At 38.3% G+C, this 19,591-nt stretch overlaps 1 protein-coding gene and 1 long non-coding RNA gene across 8 annotated transcripts in view; one reads left to right on the top strand and one right to left on the bottom strand.

Moving 5' to 3' along the window:
• Positions 1-15,062, top strand: part of HMGCR (3-hydroxy-3-methylglutaryl-CoA reductase) — a 53,460-nt gene extending 38,398 nt beyond the window's left edge. For 4 of the 7 annotated variants that reach the window (XM_032626437.1, XM_032626438.1, XM_032626435.1 and 1 more), the window contains 17 exons: positions 41-128; positions 1,460-1,544; positions 2,443-2,548; positions 5,586-5,692; positions 5,797-5,913; positions 6,345-6,493; positions 6,612-6,859; positions 6,969-7,147; positions 8,178-8,372; positions 8,716-8,874; positions 9,016-9,173; positions 9,904-10,009; positions 11,620-11,790; positions 12,083-12,223; positions 12,309-12,467; positions 12,912-13,066; positions 13,211-14,902. In XM_032626437.1, the coding sequence (XP_032482328.1) occupies positions 41-128; positions 1,460-1,544; positions 2,443-2,548; positions 5,586-5,692; positions 5,797-5,913; positions 6,345-6,493; positions 6,612-6,859; positions 6,969-7,147; positions 8,178-8,372; positions 8,716-8,874; positions 9,016-9,173; positions 9,904-10,009; positions 11,620-11,790; positions 12,083-12,223; positions 12,309-12,467; positions 12,912-13,066; positions 13,211-13,265 (2,378 nt within the window). In that variant the 3' untranslated portion in view covers positions 13,266-14,902. Of the gene's footprint in view, positions 1-40; positions 818-1,459; positions 1,545-2,442; positions 2,549-5,585; positions 5,693-5,796; positions 5,914-6,344; positions 6,494-6,611; positions 6,860-6,968; positions 7,148-8,177; positions 8,373-8,715; positions 8,875-9,015; positions 9,174-9,903; positions 10,010-11,619; positions 11,791-12,082; positions 12,224-12,308; positions 12,468-12,911; positions 13,067-13,210 lie in introns of all 7 variants that reach the window. The other 3 variants (XM_032626436.1, XM_032626441.1, XM_032626440.1) reach the window with 3 other exon arrangements.
• On the bottom strand, positions 9,917-19,591 carry LOC116750952. The gene is made up of 3 exons (XR_004349178.1): positions 16,260-19,591; positions 10,568-10,602; positions 9,917-10,054 (listed from the first exon to the last, which is right to left on the bottom strand). It is a non-coding gene; the product is annotated as an uncharacterized LOC116750952 (long non-coding RNA).

Below are 19,591 nucleotides of genomic sequence, written 5' to 3'. Positions count from 1 at the left end.
GGCTGAAGTTTTTTCAGTTTGCTGAATTTTGTCATTTTAGGTATTGCTGGACTCTTCACAATTTTCTCAAGTTTTGTATTCAGTACAGTTGTCATTCATTTCTTAGATAAAGAATTGACAGGCTTGAAGTAAGTATTTAAGCATAAATATACTTTCTTTTAAAATATATTGTTAAGAACTGTTCTTCTCTATGATATAAAGCATTATAGTATGTAAATTATCAAAAGTTTATAGAAAATATGGGAAAATTTTTCATGTAATCATTTAGCTAATTTTAATACCTGTTAATGTTTTAGTATATATCCTGTCCCACTTTTTTATACTTAAAGAAAACTTCTGAGATCATACTGTATATACTGCTTTATAACTTTTATGCTTTATAATAGTTTATCAACATCTTTGCATGTCCTTAATGCTAAACTAAATTATTTGTAATAGCTGTCTAGTATTCCCCTATCCTCTAGGTTGGATTGTTAGGTTATTTAATTTCCCCCATTAATAACAACACTGTGATAAATGTCTTTGTAGCTAAATTTTTGTTTGTATTCATAGTTATTTTCTTAGGATACATTCTTAGCAGTGAAACAGTGGCTGTATAGGTTTTTAGGGCTTTTAAGTGCTGTTATCGCCAATTTGGTCTCTAGAAAGGTTGTTCAGTTTATTCTTCTATAGATAGTAATTAATGAAAAAAGAATTGCACACAGTATACAGGTTTCCCCTGCTATCCGAAAGTACAGCTTTCCTATGAAACCTTTTGTAAGTGAAGAAGCAATTGCCTTGGGACACATCTTTGAAGGGATGCACACAATAAATCAAGGTAAAGCACAATGCTTACAGACACAGTTCAAAGCTATGGCAGCTCGGTGCTGAGATGCTAAGTGTAGTTCCCAGGCAGTGCCGTTCTCTCTGTCTGCTCCAGGTACCCACTGCCTCTATAATGGTTCCCTGCAAAACAAACACTGAATGCTATTTTCTCTTTTCACCTTTTTTTGTCAAAGTGAAAACCTTGTTTGGATTTCTTTTGGTTAGCAAAAATGGTTACTATGTAGGTCTTTCATAAAAGTGAAGTGGCGTAAAGCAAACTTTCGAAAAGTGGGGGACACCTGTATTCCTCTTTTTCCCCCATGTTGATTCACAAGGACACATTTTTTTTTTTAAACTAAGGATGATATTTTGCTATAGAATTATCAGAAGGTGTTTCTGTATAAATATATTTACATTTTTAACATTAAAAATATTCTTAAATATTTTGAGTGACTAATATTTAGCTTTGAGGATGTCAAAGGAATATAGGTTATACCTTTTGTTCTGCAAAGAGGTAACACATGCCAGAGCTCATACAAGGCATGGGACGAGGGGTGGGGGGGGGAGTTTTGTTTTAGGAAGGGATTTTTCGGTAATATTTTTTCTTTTGTTAAATAATACCTGATCATCTTGTTTTCTTTTTTTCTTCCCCCAGTGAAGCTTTGCCCTTCTTCCTACTGCTGATTGACCTTTCCAGAGCAAGTGCACTAGCAAAGTTTGCCCTCAGTTCCAACTCACAGGTATTATTTATAAGACATGAATGTTAGTAGTATCCTTTTTTTCAGATTGTTTACATTAATAGGAAAGATTAATAGAGTTTCTTCACAGTTCAAGATTCAGGAATTGCCTGCAATTTTGTCAAGTCCTAAGACTGGTCTTCCTAGGAGCCCTAGGAACTGTCCCATTTATCTGACAACTCAGTTGTAATTCCACAGCTTCTAGAATTTGGAATCTTCCTATTTTCCTTTTTGAAGTTTTCAGAACGTAAGGTATTATGTCTTTTGGATAAATTGGAGTATATACCTAGTGAAACATAGCAGAGAACAGACAGGATCTAATGGAAGAATCTCAGGGTAGATTGATTTCTAAACCCCGTGAATTAACACTAGCATTATTTCCCATCTAAAGTTTTATCTTGGTGTTCATTAGTCACTTTAAAGAACATAACATTTTTAATAACGCTGAGTAACTGAGTATAAAATATCGTGTACTTCTGCCCTGATGATGTATTTGATGAATATTTATGATCATTTGAGCATTTTGACAAGGATATTTAGGTTTCATAATACTAATATGATCTCAGAAAATTTGCAGCTAAGAACTTCTGTCAATGGTAGCCAAAGTATAAAATGTAGGATTTATGTGGGATTTAAATGGCAGGATTAATGCACCACTTCAAAGGACTCTTCCTAAGAAATATCTCGTTCAGTGGACGGGGAAAGCAGGGCAGTGTACATATTCTTCTTTCTTTAGTCCTCTATATTATCCTTTGTATCTGGAATGCCTGTTAGTCTTAGCATATTGTGTATTTTATTCTTAATATAGTAAATTAGGTTTAGTAGAAGCCCTGGGATGCTCTAACATTTTTAAAAGTTACTTTGTACCTTACCCTCATGATATGTTTGGTCTGTGTTTTAGGATGAAGTAAGGGAAAACATTGCTCGTGGGATGGCAATTTTAGGTCCCACATTCACCCTTGATGCTCTTGTAGAATGTCTTGTGATTGGAGTTGGTACCATGTCAGGTTTGTAAACAGTTTTTAATATATTTTAAAATGAGTTTGTAGAAGAGAAAAAGGAATATATTAAATTGTATCAATTACTCTTAAATTCTGACTTTTAAAAGTCTGACATTACTCTTAAAAATTTTTAATTGTATGAATATGTGGGTATATCTGATCTGACCTTATGTCTGTCTGCTTTAGCAAAAACTTAGTAGGTTACCGATTTCTTTTTTTTTTTTTACATTAATTAATTATTTTAAATATTTGGCGGCATTAGGTCTTTGTTGCTGTGGGCGGGCTTTCTCTAGTTGCATTGAGCGGGGGCTACTCTTTGTTGCGGTGCACGGGCTTCTCATTGCAGTGGTTTCTCTTGTTCTGGAGCACGGGCTCTAGGCATGCGGGCTTCAGTAGTTGTAGCATGTGGACTCAGTAGTTGTGGCTCGTGGGCTCTAGAGCACAGGCTCCGTAGTTGTGGCGCACGCTCTTAGTTGCTCTGCAGCGTGTGGGATCTTCCCGGACCAGGGCTTGAACCCATGTCCCCTGCGTTGGCAGGTGGATTCTCAACCACTGCACCACCAGGGAAGTCCCCTGATTTATTTTCACTCTTACTATCTCATCATCTTTTCCTGTGCTCTACTTTTTTGATGACTTTAAGGTGTTTTTATTTGCTTTTTGTTTGGTTTTTAACCAAGATTGTATTCTAGGCTCATTTAGAAAGCGTCTTCCATCCTCTACTGTTGTCTGGACTAAATTAATGACTTGGTTCCTTGTATTTTAATTGTCATGTAGGAGACAGGCAAAAGTCAGGAGGTGGACAGATCTAAGTTGGGTCCACCTAACTGAGTGGTTAGGAAGATTTAATCAGACAGTATGCAGTACATCTTAGCACTTAGCCAGCACTGACCCCAACACATATGTTTCTTCATCCTTAATTGGATAGTAGAGAATTAGATATTAAATATCAAACACAGGACTCCATTATATAGGACAAAAATTATGGCCTCATATGGAAATTTGCCAGAATGAATATATCATGCTGTTGTCAAGGTTTCCTAATCAACTAAGACTAGATTTTATGGCTTTCTCATGAGGGTCACACTTAGTTAACTACTATTCTAGTGTATTTCCTGGTGCCTTAGTGCCCTCAATAAGGGGTTTCATTCTTTCAAAAGTGTATTATCTAACTTTTAAGAGAGTAGTTAGTTGCTATTATAAGTTGAGGTCTGTTCACTAGATAGTATGTTAAATATATATAATGTTTCTGCTAACTTTCTGAGGGTAAATTTATTATTTATTCAGTTATTTTACCTGTCATTCAAAGTTTATTTAGCAAAGATTTTTTTAAATTATTTTTTTAAATGTACATTTCTTAAAATTTACTTTTTGGGTATAGTTTTGAGTATTGACAAAGATGTAGTCATGTAACTGCCACCACAGTCAAGAAAAATGTTTTTGATCAGGTGAAAATATACCTATGTGATTTTATACAAGCAGAACAGTATGTAAGAAGATGAGAGGATTAGTTAGGAACTGGTAGCGGGGCTGTGAAACCAAGGATTATTCATTTGAAACTGATGTGGAAAGCAGTGGAGACTGATGTGGAAAGTAGGGTGATGAGTTTGGTCATAAGTCAGAGCAGTGGACAAAGGAAGTGATTAGATTTGATATTGGAAAAGCCACCTAGGAGGCATTTACAGCCATACAGAAATGGTAAAATTAGGGATTTGGCTTAGGGTAGAATAAAAGGACAGATTTAACACATACTAACTAGGAAGTAAACCTTTGGAAAGCCAGTAAAAAAATTTTAAAAAGTCTTTACTTCTTGGAACTTGTAGATTGGTGCTTCCTCCTTGTAGTAAAAAAGTGGCACAAAGAGGCTGCGCCACTGGGACAGAGTAAGGAAGAATGCCTGAAGAACCTATGACGACAGTAGTTACTGTTGTACAGAGGGAAAGAGTAGGTAGCCAGGTGGTAAAAAGCAATGGTCAATATGGTTTTGATAGTCTCAAGTTTGAAAAGATTACATTTGGCTACTTTTTAAATATAGGTTGTTCTTAATGCTTTTGTCATTGTAATTTTGTATTCTCTTGAATTTCTGCATTTGAGGGTAACAGCTATAGAATTTTTAGAAAATACAATGTATGCTTTTTTTCTATTATTTAGTCAAATGATCTATTACGATTCAGAGAATAAAATACAACATTGAGGGTTTTTTTGTATTACTCTAGTTAGCAGTCTTTATGGGAGAAGGGAATCAATTTTTATATGTATTTCAAAACATTTTTATATTTAATGTGAATAACATCAGAAATACGTTTTATATTCAAGTTTATTTGTAAAGAGAGGGAGTAGGATTTGGTAATCTAATCTTTCCCCAGCTCTGTTCCCTTCTATTTGAGAAGATTACCAAGTGATATCGCAAGAATTTTGTAATGGAACATTTGTTAACTTTGGATCTTGGGTTGCCTTTTTGCATTATATCATTTTTCAAACAGATCAATGAAAAGAACCAAAATTGTAAGAACATCAGTAGACACCACAGAGGTTATATTGAAAATAGAGCTGAGTAGTACACATATTTATTATGATACTATATCAGGAATGGTATAACTAGCAGTGTGTTTTTTACAAAAAGTCCTTGGTCCACAGGTGAATTGCTTTTGTGGTGATGAGTGGGATTGGATCAGTAGTATAATGGGGTGGGAGGAGTTTGCTCCATTAGAGTTGACTGTCCTTGATATCCTATCTCAAAACAGAGTACACCATTTGATCAAAGGGGATGATCAGACGGATATTGAACGCTGCTGTGCCTGGCATTGTGATGTTGGGGACATGGGAGAAGCCAAGGTCGCTGCCCTCGAGGAAGTTATCCTCTGTGTGCTCAGGCTTCACAGCACCTCTGAGTTTCTAATTCTTTTTCCAGTAGATGGCAAAGAGCTTAATATACTAATACTTCCACGTATTTGTCTACCCATAGGAAGAGTCCTTGTGATGTATGCAGCGTCAGAAATACACATACTGCTTTACTAGCTGATGCATTTAATTTTTCTCTAACCAGGGGTGCGTCAACTTGAAATTATGTGCTGCTTTGGCTGCATGTCAGTTCTCGCCAACTACTTCGTGTTCATGACTTTCTTCCCAGCGTGTGTGTCCTTGGTTTTAGAGGTAAGAGCAATTCTTTCTTATATTAGTAGAAGAGTAATATTTTTCATATTAGTTCACCTAAAGAAAATTAGCACCTTCTAACGTAGTGCTGACTTACTTTGTAGCTTTCTCGGGAAAGCCGCGAGGGTCGTCCAATTTGGCAGCTCAGCCATTTTGCCCGAGTTTTAGAAGAAGAAGAAAATAAACCAAATCCTGTTACTCAGAGGGTTAAGATGATTATGGTAATTATACAGTTTTATTCTTCTTTCATTATTTTTAGTTCCAGTATCATATTCTGCTTTTCAATTTTTTTCCTTCTTGTTGTCTTTATGCAATATTTGGCTCTTTCACTGATGTTCCTGTTTCCTTTTTTTTTCCTTTTTCTATCTTTTTTTCTCATTTCTTTGAGGCCCCTGGTTTTCTCTCTGCCCTAAATAGATTTTTCAAGTTCTTCCACTTTATCTCTCCTTGAAAATCTGTTCTTTTTTTGGGAATGTTTTCAGCCGTTCAGTGGGGCCATTGCTTTAGTCAGTCACATAGCAAGCCTGGGTCTTTCTTTTCATGGTAAGGGAGGCTATGGGAGGATGGTAGTGTTTAATTATCCAGTTGCACAGGATGAGTTTAGGTTCCATTGATATGCAGAGGATACATGATTTTTACATTTTTATTTCAGTCTCTAGGCTTAGTTCTTGTTCACGCTCACAGTCGCTGGATAGCCGATCCTTCTCCAGCAGACAATTCTAAGGTTTCTTTAGGATTGGATGAAAATGTGTCGAAGAGAATTGAACCAAGTGTTTCCCTATGGCAGTTTTATCTCTCTAAGTAAGTTCCCTGAGCCCTACTTTGTTGTCTATGAATCATAGCACTCTATGCTACTGAGAGTTTAGGTGTGCCTTTTGTATTTGAGTAATAACATTTTAATTTGCTTTCTTTTATTCAGAATGATCAGCATGGATATTGAACAAGTTATTACCCTAAGTTTAGCTCTCCTTCTGGCTGTCAAGTATATCTTCTTTGAACAAGCAGAGACAGAATCTACGCTCTCGTTAAAAAACCCTATCACATCTCCTGTAGTGACCCAAAAGAAAGTCGCAGACGATTGTTGTAGACGTGACCCTATACTGGTCAGAAATGACCAGAAATTACATGCAGTGGAGGAGGAGGCCAGGATAAACAGAGAAAGAAAAGGTGATTTCTTATTCTCTTCATTTTCCATTCTTCCACTGTTGATTTGTCAAGAAGTCGAGTCATTTTTAAAAGTTCAGTGTTGTGAGATTTCTTTTGATCTCTTGAACAGTTGAGGTTATAAAACCCTTAGTGGCAGAAACTGACACCTCAAACAGAGCTACATTTGTGGTTGGTAACTCCTCCTTACTCGATACTTCACTGGAACTAGAGACACAGGAACCTGAAATTGAACTTCCCATGGAGCCGCGGCCTAATGAAGAATGTCTACAGATACTTGGGAATGCAGAGGTGAGAAAATAAAACAAACTCAAGCTGGTATCTTTCTTAAGAAAAGGAGCTTTTTTATTAAAGGAAGGAAGGAAGTTATAGCTACTGAGTACCTAAGTTCTGGGCACACTGTTGCATGGTTTACAGGTACTGGTCTTATTTATTTATTCCCTACAACCTTGTAAGATAGGTGGAATTTTCTCCATTTTTCAGATGAGAAAATGTAAGCTCCAGGAGGGTTAATTAAGTATGTCCCAAAGTAAAACATCTAGGAAATGGTAAAGCTAGGATCAAGAGTCCAAGATTTACTGACTCAAGTGTCACAGTGCTCTTTCTACTTTATTACTGTTTATTAAAGAGATGAGCAACTGCTGTATTCTCATATGTGTTAAGGCCTAGGAAAGCTTTCACACAGAAATGAACTTCAGAGAAAGAAGAAAGGTTTTGGGGGCTTTTTGTTTGGTTTGGTTTTTTAAAGTAAGCTTGATGCTCCTGAGGAGGCTTATTCTCTTTCTGATGTTTGAACAGGATGTCCTGCCTACAGTCTGCTCATGAGTTAGCGTGACTATTGTGTTCTATCCGTATCTGCTTACTCTGGTTCATTCCTAATTTATGTGCATATGAGTGAGAACAGATTGTGTTTTTCTTCATCATTCTTTCCCTCATTCTTATTAACATGTGTACCAGTATCTCAACTGTCATGCTGTATTACAAAACTTATAGGATGGGTGTCTGGATCTCAACTGGAATTTTTTTTTTCTATGAACATCACTTGAACAATTTAGTGTTTTTGGTTTAACATTTGTTTAGTTTTCACATTTTTATAAAGAATTTGTTTTTATTTTGATGTTCTTATTTCTACTTAAATCATTTCCTTCTTTAGAACTTCAAATTCCTTTGGGTTCTTAAAGTACTTGTGTTTTAGTTCTATGGAGAGCACTGTTTGTATTAAATGGTCTATTTATCATGAAGAGTATGAAATATGGTTCTTCAAGTCTTTTTTCATTTCCCTCTATCCAACCCCCTTCTATTTTTTTTCCCATTTCTTTAGAAAGGTGCAAAATTCCTTAGTGATGCTGAGATCATCCAATTAGTCAATGCTAAGCATATCCCAGCTTACAAATTGGAAACTCTGATGGAAACCTATGAACGAGGTGTATCTATTCGTCGACAGTTACTTTCCAGAAAACTTCCAGAGCCTTCTTCTCTCCAGTATCTGCCTTACAGGGACTATAACTACTCCTTGGTATGTTATTTTCTTGATTTGAGCAGCTTTGCTTTGTAGCTTTAGTCTTTAGTTTTTCAGTCTTTTTCTTGACTTGTCTTTTATACGTACATAGTTTTATAAAACATCTTCCTTTTTAACTCATTTTACTGTAATTTTGTATTCTGCTTATGATATAGGTCATCAAAATTAAAAAATATTTTTCCTGTTGTTATTTATAGTCATTACTCAAGACTTTTAAAGAGTAAATAAAAAACTTGGTTGAAAAATACACTAAAGCATTAAGTTTGAAGAAAGTTATTAATGACAAGGGCTGGGTATTTGCTGTATAGATTTTCACATGGTGCCTGACTTTACCTTTTAGGTGATGGGAGCTTGCTGTGAGAATGTTATCGGTTATATGCCCATCCCTGTTGGAGTGGCAGGACCTCTGTGCCTGGATGAAAAAGAATTTCAGGTTCCAATGGCAACAACAGAAGGTTGTCTTGTGGCCAGTACTAATAGAGGCTGCAGAGCAATAGGTGTAAGTTGGCATTTATTTATTTGCCTGTTTTAAGATACACTCTAGGCAGTGAGAAGAAATTTGGGGACAATCAAGGACACCTTTTGGGACAAGCAGAACTGTTTTCAGGATTAACGTGCTTTTGTAACATACTCTTCATAGCTTGGTGGAGGTGCCAGCAGCCGAATCCTTGCAGACGGGATCACTCGTGGCCCAGTGGTGCGTTTTCCCCGTGCTTGTGACTCTGCAGAAGTGAAGGCCTGGCTCGAGACACCTGAAGGGTTCACAGTGATAAAGGAGGCATTCGACAGCACCAGCAGGTGTGTGTCGGGGGGGGCTTATATGTGCATTTATGTTTATTTCAGAACCAGTGCCATCTTCTAGGATGGCGAAACATAACTGTTAACGTATTGACTGCCTAAGGTGATGTAACAAAATATCAACTTTAAATCCATTCTTTCAAAATAAGTAATATTAATGCTTGGTTGGGATGGGGGGAGCAGAATGTTGATACAAATGAATATCTCCATAAAGGTTAATTAGAAAAAAATAGTGTGAGCTTGTAAGTTTGTGCGTTGGTTTTATAAGGCTCACTTTGATTAGGCTATTACTTTGCCCTAGAAGAGTTTTGACCAAAACTTGCCCTAGGGCAGAATTGCCTGAGAAAAAGATTTTCCAAGCAGGATAGAGGTAAATATTAGTATAGCAGATTTACTTTGAATACAAAAAATTAAATTTATAAAGAAATATAATCAATACAAATGATAACCCCACTATAGTTCAAGCTTATATGCTTGTTTTTATTTGAACTTTTAAAGTTTATTTATGATGACATGACTTTCTGCAGCCCTTCCTTCTTGCAGCATGTAAGAATGAGACAGAGTTGAAGTAGTATTCTAATATAATGTTTAATTAAAGAAGGTACATTTAATATGTAGTCTCCATGAGTTTTCTCTTATGTGTAAAATGAACCAACTAAGGTAGACTTTAAGATAACTTCCATTTTCTTAAAAAAGTAAAAAATAAAGTCTTTGCTTCTTTTATTTACAGATTCGCACGTCTACAGAAACTTCAGATGAGTGTGGCTGGACGCAACCTTTACATCCGTTTCCAGTCGAAGTCAGGTGATGCCATGGGGATGAACATGATTTCAAAGGTGAGCATGGATGGACTGTATGAGAACTTGCAGGAGTGACTGTCCCTGGAGGGGCGGAACAGACTTGCTCTTTACTTTATTCCCTCCTGTACTTTCGAATTTTGTACCATGTACACATACTACTTAAAGAGTTAATTGATTGAAAGATTTTTATTGAAAGGTAAATATGGATTCATGTAACTCATGTTATATAAAGCAGGCATTTGTTGATTGGTGTTGTTTGTATTTGATATATTTAGACTTAACATTGTACATGTTCTGGGTCTACTCAGAAGGGCTGGGAGGAATCTGGGGATTTGTTCTTCAAAGCTTTCTTAAACCTGAAAGCTGACCTCTTCTAGAGGCTTCAAGATATATTTAAGAAGCCAAGTTCATGTGTGTATAGTTCCTTTAATTATCTCCTCATAAGAAGATTGTGTATAGCTTAAATTTTATTCTACTGATATTTGTTGTTTATCAGATAGAAATGTAAAATGTTAAAGTCAATTAGCTAGGCTAATTGTGCTTTACCTGTTATAAGGACTATTCAGAAAGAGAGTATAGTGACTAAATACATACGCTTTAAAATTTTCCAATAAATAGTATAGCAGTTCCTGAAAAAAATAAAAATAGAATTACAAGCAGGATCTCAAAAAGACGTTCGTATAGCCATGTTCATAGCAGCATTCACAATAGCCAAAAGCTAGAAGCAGCCCAAGTGTCCATCAGCAGATGAATGGATAAATAAAGTGTGGTATGTACATACAGTGGAATGTTATTCAACCCTAAAAAGAAAGGAAATTCTGACACATGCTAATTGTGGATGAGCCTTGAGGTTCACTTACTAAGTGAAATAGTCTGGTCACAGAAAGACAAATACTGTATGATTCCCACTTAAGAGTTCCCTAGATTAGTTAAATTCATAGGGACTGAGAGAAGGGTGGTTACCAGGGGCTAAGTGGAATGAGGAGTTTAATGGGTATAGAGTTTCAGTTTTGCAAGACAAAGAGTTCTGGAGATTGCTTACACACAATGTGAATGTACTTAACACTACTGAACTATACACTTGAAAATAGTTAAGATGGTAAATTCTGTTTTGTGTATTTTACCACAATTAAAAAAAAACACTTAAATTGCCAATAAGTATGTTTTGTGTTTTTGAAGTGTGAGTTAATTGAATTAATTTAACTTAATTGGAAGTCATTGGAAGGCTTGTTTACATTTTATGTAAATCCTAATGACTTTCCGTTAACAACAAGATTTACTTTCATGTCTGACTTCTCTTTACAGGCTCGGTAACTTGGGCCTTTAGGTAACAATTTAATAACTAGAAGAGGGAATTTATTACACGTTGATGGTGGGTTGAGTACTCACTCCCCAGTGACATGAATATAGTATTATATTCTCAATGAGTTTTTTTTTTATATTCTCATTATATTCTCATCATCCTGTTCATCAATGACTATAAAGAACTCCATTTTCGTATCTAAAAACGTATTAGGAAAAGATTAGTATAGTTATTATACTGAGAAGTGTTAGTATTATTAGATACAAATAAAGCCTCTGATTTATAAATAACTGTGTTTTAATACAGTTTTTGCTGTTGCTGTTTGTTTTTTTCTGGCTAATAGGGTACCGAGAAAGCACTTTCAAAACTTCATGAGTATTTCCCTGAAATGCAGATTCTGGCAGTTAGTGGTAACTACTGTACTGACAAGAAACCTGCTGCTATAAATTGGATAGAGGGAAGAGGAAAGTCCGTTGTTTGTGAAGCTGTAATTCCAGCCAAGGTTGTCAGAGAAGTGAGTGATTGATGACTTTTATTTTGTTAATCTTTCATTGGATTACAAAATTGGGAAAAGTAGTATTAAGGGTTAAGTAAACTTGAATATACGGGTGTGTTTTATCTTATCTCGCCCATCTGCCTGTGGGTGGCATTCACAGGAACAGACCTTACTGATAATCTTTTTATTGAGGATGGGGCTTACATGGGGCCACGTACGTCTACACTCCCTTGTTTTCTGGTAGATCTGGGTAACCCACTCCTGAATCTTCTGGGGGAAGTTGTAAGATGTGCACCACTCTGTTTTCTAGGTATTAAAGACTACTACAGAGGCTATGATTGAGGTCAACATTAATAAAAATCTGGTGGGCTCTGCCATGGCTGGGAGCATCGGTGGCTTCAATGCCCACGCAGCAAACATTGTAACTGCCATCTACATTGCCTGTGGACAGGTGAGGGCGCCAGCCTCCACCTTTCTTGTCTTTCGTTGTTCTAAGTGAGAGAAGTTTTATATTTTTTCCTTTCTGTTTTTTTAAGGATGCAGCACAGAATGTTGGTAGTTCAAACTGTATTACTTTAATAGAAGCAAGTGGTCCCACAAATGAAGACTTGTATATCAGCTGCACCATGCCATCTATAGAAATAGGGACTGTGGGTGGTGGGACTAACCTGCTCCCTCAGCAAGCATGTCTGCAGGTAAGACACATGGGGCACAGGCTCCAGTGACCTCAAGCCCAGTTCTGACTCGTTGGGATTCTTTGTGTTTCTACCTGATACCACATATCGCTCCCCTCTCTATTTTAGCCGGTCTTTTCATTCGTTTCCCACCAGCCTAATCCAGTGTGTCCAAGTAAAGCATGGTCAGGCACAGGCTTAGTAAATTGAGAAAGTAGATTAAGAGAGCAAATGATTGTTCATCTGCTCTGAGTAAGTGCACTGCCAGCCAGGCTGTGGATGTTAGGTTCACTGTGGTGTATTCCATTGTTAGTACTGGCTGTCAGATCTTGGAAATGTAGTACTTCCACTGGAGCCTGGTTCTACTCCAATGCCATTGTAGTTGTCCTCATTTTAGTTGATTGAGTAGGACGTTGCTGCCATGCCTTGAAGGGTGAGTCCTGCTGTGTCTGTCCCTGGCTGCAGATGCTAGGTGTTCAGGGAGCGTGCAAAGACAATCCTGGGGAAAACGCCCGGCAGCTTGCCCGAATTGTGTGCGGTACAGTGATGGCTGGAGAATTGTCTCTGATGGCAGCACTGGCAGCAGGACATCTTGTCAGAAGTCACATGATCCACAACAGGTAAGACTTAAAGATTTGTTTAATATGTTTTCCCTATACTTAAAATATGCAGTGGAAAAACCTACTTCTCAGATACAAGTCCTAACTTAAAATTTTGCTTTCCTGATATTTTGTATATCTCTCCTTTGTCTTTTTCTGCTGTAGGTCAAAGATAAATTTACAAGACTTCCAAGGAACTTGCACTAAGAAGGCAGCTTGAATAGCCCGACAGTTCAGAACTGAAACACAGGCGTTGGGTTCTAAAGGACTAACATAAAATCTGTGAATTTAAAAAGTTCGATGCAGTGTCTTGTTGAGGATGAATAGACATGATCAGTGAGACTACTGCTTGGTTTTTGGCTCTTTCAGAAAGTCTGAGGTTCTTCTTTCCATGCAGAGTTCTCAGATCTGAGAAGTTTACATGCTTTACATGCTGTGCTCTTTGGAAAGATCTCAACATGGATATTATGCGTTTATAGTATCACAGATGGTAAGCTACAGCACACTTCTGAAAGAGAATACAGCTGGAAAAACAAGTTTTCTTTTGATAAAATTCTTGGAGTTCATGGTGATCAGTGTGAGATTAAACCCTCCTCCTGTCCACACCCGCCCTAGCCCCAATCCTGGGTTGAAAATGGATTTTTAAATTATACTATAGCTGACAAAACTCCTGATTTCATAGCTAATTTATTAAGTCTGGGTTGTAGACCTTTAAAAAAAATAAGAGCTAAGTTTATTTTTTGTAAATGAATACTTCATTTGGTGCTGGTCTGTTTTGATTTTTGGAGGTGATAGGCAACATGATTCTTCATAAGGGGACCTGCTTTCTTCAGAGGAAGAATTACTCGTATTCCCAAATTACAGAATAATGTGCTCAGCAGTGCTAAATAGTTCTCTTTCAAGAAAAAAAATCACTGCATTTATCTCTGCAGGCTATTTGTTCAGAGAGGACTCTTGTCTAAATACAAATGTTTGTCTAGATTGGCTATAACATATCTTTCAGCATATAAGCCTTTAAGAAACAGAGTTTTGTGCTTTTTATGAAAGATACAAGAGCTCTTAATATTGCTTAGACAAAGGTGACTCTGTTTATCAACGACATACAAGTCTGTGACCTCTCTTAGAACTCAGGGGGTAGAAAACACAAGTTTGGAAGAAAATTACCATTTCTTGAAGCCAAGTTTAATTTCTTAAAAGACACTTAAATTTATTTAGCTGAAAAATCTAGGTAGTTTTTTGTAAAGAACTGTACCAAATCTGTATATGTTGTAATAAAGCTTCTTGTGCTAGGAGTTTATTGAAAGTGTTCAAGAAATAAACAAAAATCACCTGATATACTGGTAAAACACTCTAAGCTTGGGCCAGAGAAGGCAGTGTTCTTTAATGTTGTCCAGGAAAGCCTGGCTTGCTTGTTGAGCCTAACGAAGGGGAAAGTCAGCTTTCAGAGCCAGTGAAGGTGCCGTGTGAATGGCCGTGGAGGGAGTGTCCCTTGTCCTGTGGCCAGGAGGTTGGTGACTGAAACATCCACACAGGGCTCTTTGATGGACCCATAAAATCTTCCTCAGGGGGTCAGCAGAGTTGTTGAATCTTGATTTTTTTTTTTAATGTACAACTTTTGTATAAATAATAAAGAACTCCTTATTTTGTATTACATCTAATGCTTCAAGTGTTGGTCTTGGAAAGCTGATGGCTCATGTAGAAGATGGACTCTGAGAAACATTCCAGTAATGCCGTGGCCGTACAGAGGGCCTCTGAGTGATTGTGTCTGCATTGTTGGGGAAGATTGACAATTTCTGTTTTATGTAAAGTTTAAATTGCTTCTGTTGTGACTTTTCAGCCAGTGACTTTTTATCTGAATTTTTCATGGAAGTGGCAGTGAGAAATATTTTGAGTCTTCATTTTGGTGACTGTAACCAATATCTTGCTACACTAATGTTTTGTACAGTTACTAAATTGTATACATTTTGTTATACTTTTTCCCCCAGTTCCAGTAAATTATGAAAAGGAGGTTAATACTGATAAGTGTAATCAGTAACCTTTTTTGTTTGGATTAACCATAGGCCTGCCTGAGACCTGGAAGCTTTAAAGTCTGGCCAGAGTGGTACCCTGTAATTCACACTAGGTGCCCCAAGACCCGTTTATCATTCCCATTGTCTTCTCCCACTCTACAACAGGAACAGCAGGCCAGGGTTATATACATATATTAAAACTATCTTCCTTATACTTTGAGTAGTTCAGATTTATCATCATGGACTACTTTTGGATATTGGGGGTATGACAGTTGAGAGGAAGCGGCCATAAAGGTTGGGCAGCCAAAACCAAATGGCCATTGCAGGTATGTACATAAGCTGTTTCAACTGAAAGTACAGCTTATATACTGAGGCTGGCCTCTTTAAAATCCCAAATTCTGGTGATTTTTGACTATACTTCTGCCATAGAGGTGAACAGGTGTGTATGAGCCACTAAGAACTAAGCCCAGATACTTGAGAATCATTTTGAATTTTTCTCCCAAAATGGCATGTGGTCACTTGTCTGGTCGGCCTCTCGAGAGTGGGGCAAGCCGGACAGGAGATGGGGAAGTTTCGTCCCCTTACTGCTCAGGTGATTTGATGAGCAGTGAGATGCATGTGGCAGCACAGGACTTCTCCTCATCTTTGGAGAGTGTGGAGAAGTAAATCCAAAGAGAACGTCTCACATTGAAGGGTCTGAGCTCAAACAAGAGGACACAGAACAGCAAAACATCAACACAAATCCACTGTGTACAGAAGGTTCAAGTAAGAGCAGTAAATTCACTATAGGAATTCTTTTTCAAGACCAGTGTTTCTCAAGCTGTCTTTCTGTTCTGGACATGACTTGAATTTATTAAGAATGAACTTTGCCCAGTTAGCAAAACGATAACTTCTACACTGCAAGCCAAAAGAAGATGGCAAATGATTTATTTATATCTTAACAGATTCCCTTTTCCATTATGAGATGCATGGAACCCCTCCTTCCATCACACACACACATACTTTTTGTTCTTTTCTTCCTGAGCAAGTTTGGGAGCTCCCGAGGGAGGTGTGGGTACTCTTGTATCAGGATGTGAGACACTTCCACACAGTTGTTCTCTAAGGCCAGTGGGAGAGACCCTTGTGCCACCAGCTGGAGTTAGGAGGTGGGACACGAGAGAGCGTTGTAATCCAGGGATTCTCCAGCTCCAGTGCAGCACACTCACCTGGGCTCCTGATTCCCTTGGTCTTGGGTGGGGCTGGGACTTCCGCATTTCTTTCTAGTATTGCTGTTGCTGCTCTAACGGTGCTGGGTTTCAGTGTGAAGTGCCTGGTGTTACTGTGAATAAATGGTATTAGAAAGTTGTGTTTATTCAGAAGCACACAGCAGACACCCACGGAGAGGCCAAGTGCTGCTTAATAGCGGCTTAATGAGACAGAATTAATCCTAGAGAGATATAACCAACTAGAAGGTATGTTATTTGGGTCTGTGTCTCCCCTACTGCCCCCCACCTGTGAACCTGCCCCCCCTTGGCAAAACACCAAATTATCTGCATTTTCAAAGAATGGAATGACTGCCCCAGAAAAGGACATTTTTAGCCACTTTTCCCCCTCACTTTCCTACCCCTTGGTCTCTGGTCTCTCTCCCAAATGAGACAGTGGGGGACCAAAGGGGAAAAAAGTCTACCTTTAAAGAGGTTCGTGTATATATCATTCCCTGCTCAGTACCCTCACCTCACCCACCCTATAGCCGCAAAGTTTGACTGCTTTGTACTGATACCTTAACTTCCCAGGATTGCGGCCCTGGAGCAGGGTCACTCAGAGGCAAGAAGCTGAGTCCACAGACCATTCGACTGGTCAGTTCTGAAGCCAGAGGGCAGAGAGCCTAAAGGCAGTAGGGCCCTGTGCCATTTACTAACATAAAGCACACAGGCAAGAAAGTATCAGGAAGTAATCCAAAAGAAAAGGACTGCAGTCACTAGCCTGTGTTGATTATGGAACTCCTTTGCTTTCCTGTCACTTGAAATTTGAAATGGTAAATAGCGTTTAGTGGGTGAAGTGGAGGGAGGGGACAGTGAAGGGAGCTCTGTCTCAGTCTCCACAGGAAAATCAGCTGGGATTGTATGCTAAAAGCAGTGGACACAGTCAAGCAAATCCAGAGTATTATTAGCCCTAAATGATGTGTGATGGAAGAACCTCATTCTGCAGCTCTCTCCTAGCCCTTAGTTCACAAAGGAGATAAACACTGGTGCCCCTACCTCCCTGCCCATTTCACAGTGTGGACTAGGGCTATAGCCTCAGGGCTCTAAATGGTCAAAACCCACCAAGTTTTGGTGCATTTTCTACCTCAGTCTCTTTTGATCTAGGGCATGGCCTGTGAACAACTTACCTCATTTTTAAACCTTTATTGCTTTTAATAGGAAAGTAGACTCAGGTGTGTGTGAGCAGCCCACTCACCTCTGGCCATGGTTCCTTCAGATCTGGATGATCTCACCCACACTGCACAACCCTTGGTAAGCAGCCAAAGCTTGAAGCTGGCTTGCTGGTATAGCCTGGATAATTTAACAACTTTAAATGGAAAGCTCTTGAGGAAAGGCCCATTTTTAACTTGCTTTTAGGACAGTGCCTACCCAGGCCAGTAGAATCCAAACCTTGAACAACCTTGAGCACTCCATCAGAAAAAGAAAAACTAAAAAGATAAAACAAATAAAAGTTGAAATTTTTTGTTTCCATATTTCAGTGGTACATCTTGCCCACATTTTCCTCCAGACCAAGGTGTCTTGAAGACAGGCACCATGTCTTTTCTTGTAACCTAGTTACAGTACCTTAAAATTAATGGTCCTCCGTGTTGTTGAATGACTGACACAATAAATCTGTAATTAGGACTTACTCCAAAGAGAAAGTAATAGTTAGTTACAATAGGAAGACAACGGCAGTGTTGAGGGAGCTGGGAATCCAGAGACCTCCATTTTCATTCAAGGCTCTGCCACTAGCTGTGACACCTTGGGTTACTGGCTTCGTGTTTCTTTCCCTCAGTTTCCTTATTCGTATAATGACATAGTTGGATTGGCTGGCTTCTAAGCCCTTAACTGGCTCTACAAATTCCATGAAATGCTTTATTTACTCTCTCCTGTATATACATGAGCCAATTGCGCTGATAAGCTAGAGTCTGGCTTATTAGTAGAGCTGATAGATTAATACAACAGCAGTGTCACAGTAGTTGCATAATCCAAGTATGATGGGAAAAGCACATACAACTGGAGAGGAAGAGTTGAGGGTTGAGGGGGCTGGTATAGTTAAGGTCAGAAACTGGGACCCTGAAGTAGGTTCTGGATGTTGACTGAAGGGAGGAGAGAGAGAAGTTCCTTCGAAGGTGAGCATGGATCACTGAGTGACTGGAGTTAAGTCCACCTGGATGGGATGATTTATTTGTAGAGGGGACCAAGGAGAGGCAGGCTGGTAAGGCAGATGCAGTAAGGCCAAACTCTTAAAATGATACACTGAACATCAGACTGAAGTCAAGGAGTGTGGACTCACTCAGTCCTTGGAGATAAGGGCACTATTGAAACATTTAGCAAGAGGCATTAGGTATTAACGGATAACTCGATCAGGAGAAAAGAGGTCACTTAGGAGACTCATCTCTACCCTGATTCTTCAGCTCTGAATGCTTCCACATTCATCTACAAGCTTGGCAGTGACTGCTGGGCAGCTTGTTTGAGGCACTATCACTTTCATTTCCCAAGTTTTAAAAGCTGTCACTATTATTACTGACACTGTAATTGTCACTTATTCTGACATTAGCATGAGAATTATACACAAGTAAAAACATTAATGGTTGACTTATTCTACATCCAAACCACCAGGCACCAAGTCCCACTGATTTTTCTTAGATATGTAATGCTCAAGAAAGCCCTTCAGTGATGCCCATTGCTGGTAGAATGAAGATCAAGCTCTTTGCACAGCATTCAAGGTTTTCGATGAACTGCCTCTGCCTCTTTCTGGTTTTCTCCCTCATTAGATGTACCCTATAGGCTAAACCCCACATGACTTACGGTTTGGCTCAAAGCCCCAAAATGTTTGCGTCCTTCTTGTCATTATTCCTGTGTCTTATTCAGATTCCCGCCTTCAGCACTCAAAAGACAGTATATAGCACATATCTGTGGTTGACCTAATCATTCCTTACATTTGCACAGTAAAGTGTTTTGAATACATTATCACACTCTTCCCCAAACAATCCTGTGATGTAGATGATTTCATATTATTTTATGGAAGAGAAAAATAGATTTAGAGACATGAAAACGTCTTGGCAAAAATCAAACGTGTTCAAGTGAGAGAGCCAGAAAAACTCTGGTCTTCTGGCTTCTAAATTTCATTCCTTTCAGTTTGTTGAATGCATGGTATCCAGAAACATGGGGAGAAATACACTTAGAAGTAACAGAAAAATCTACTGGATGTTACAAATGAAAAGTCAAAGTCACAAACCACAAAATAAATTGTAGATTTAAATAATCAGCAGAGTAGACCAGCTTACTAATTTGGTGCTATTGATGTGCATGGA

Source organism: Phocoena sinus, chromosome 3 (assembly GCF_008692025.1).
Source record: "Phocoena sinus isolate mPhoSin1 chromosome 3, mPhoSin1.pri, whole genome shotgun sequence".
Classification (NCBI taxonomy): domain Eukaryota; kingdom Metazoa; phylum Chordata; class Mammalia; order Artiodactyla; family Phocoenidae; genus Phocoena; species Phocoena sinus.
This window is presented reverse-complemented; position numbering and strand designations above follow the sequence as displayed.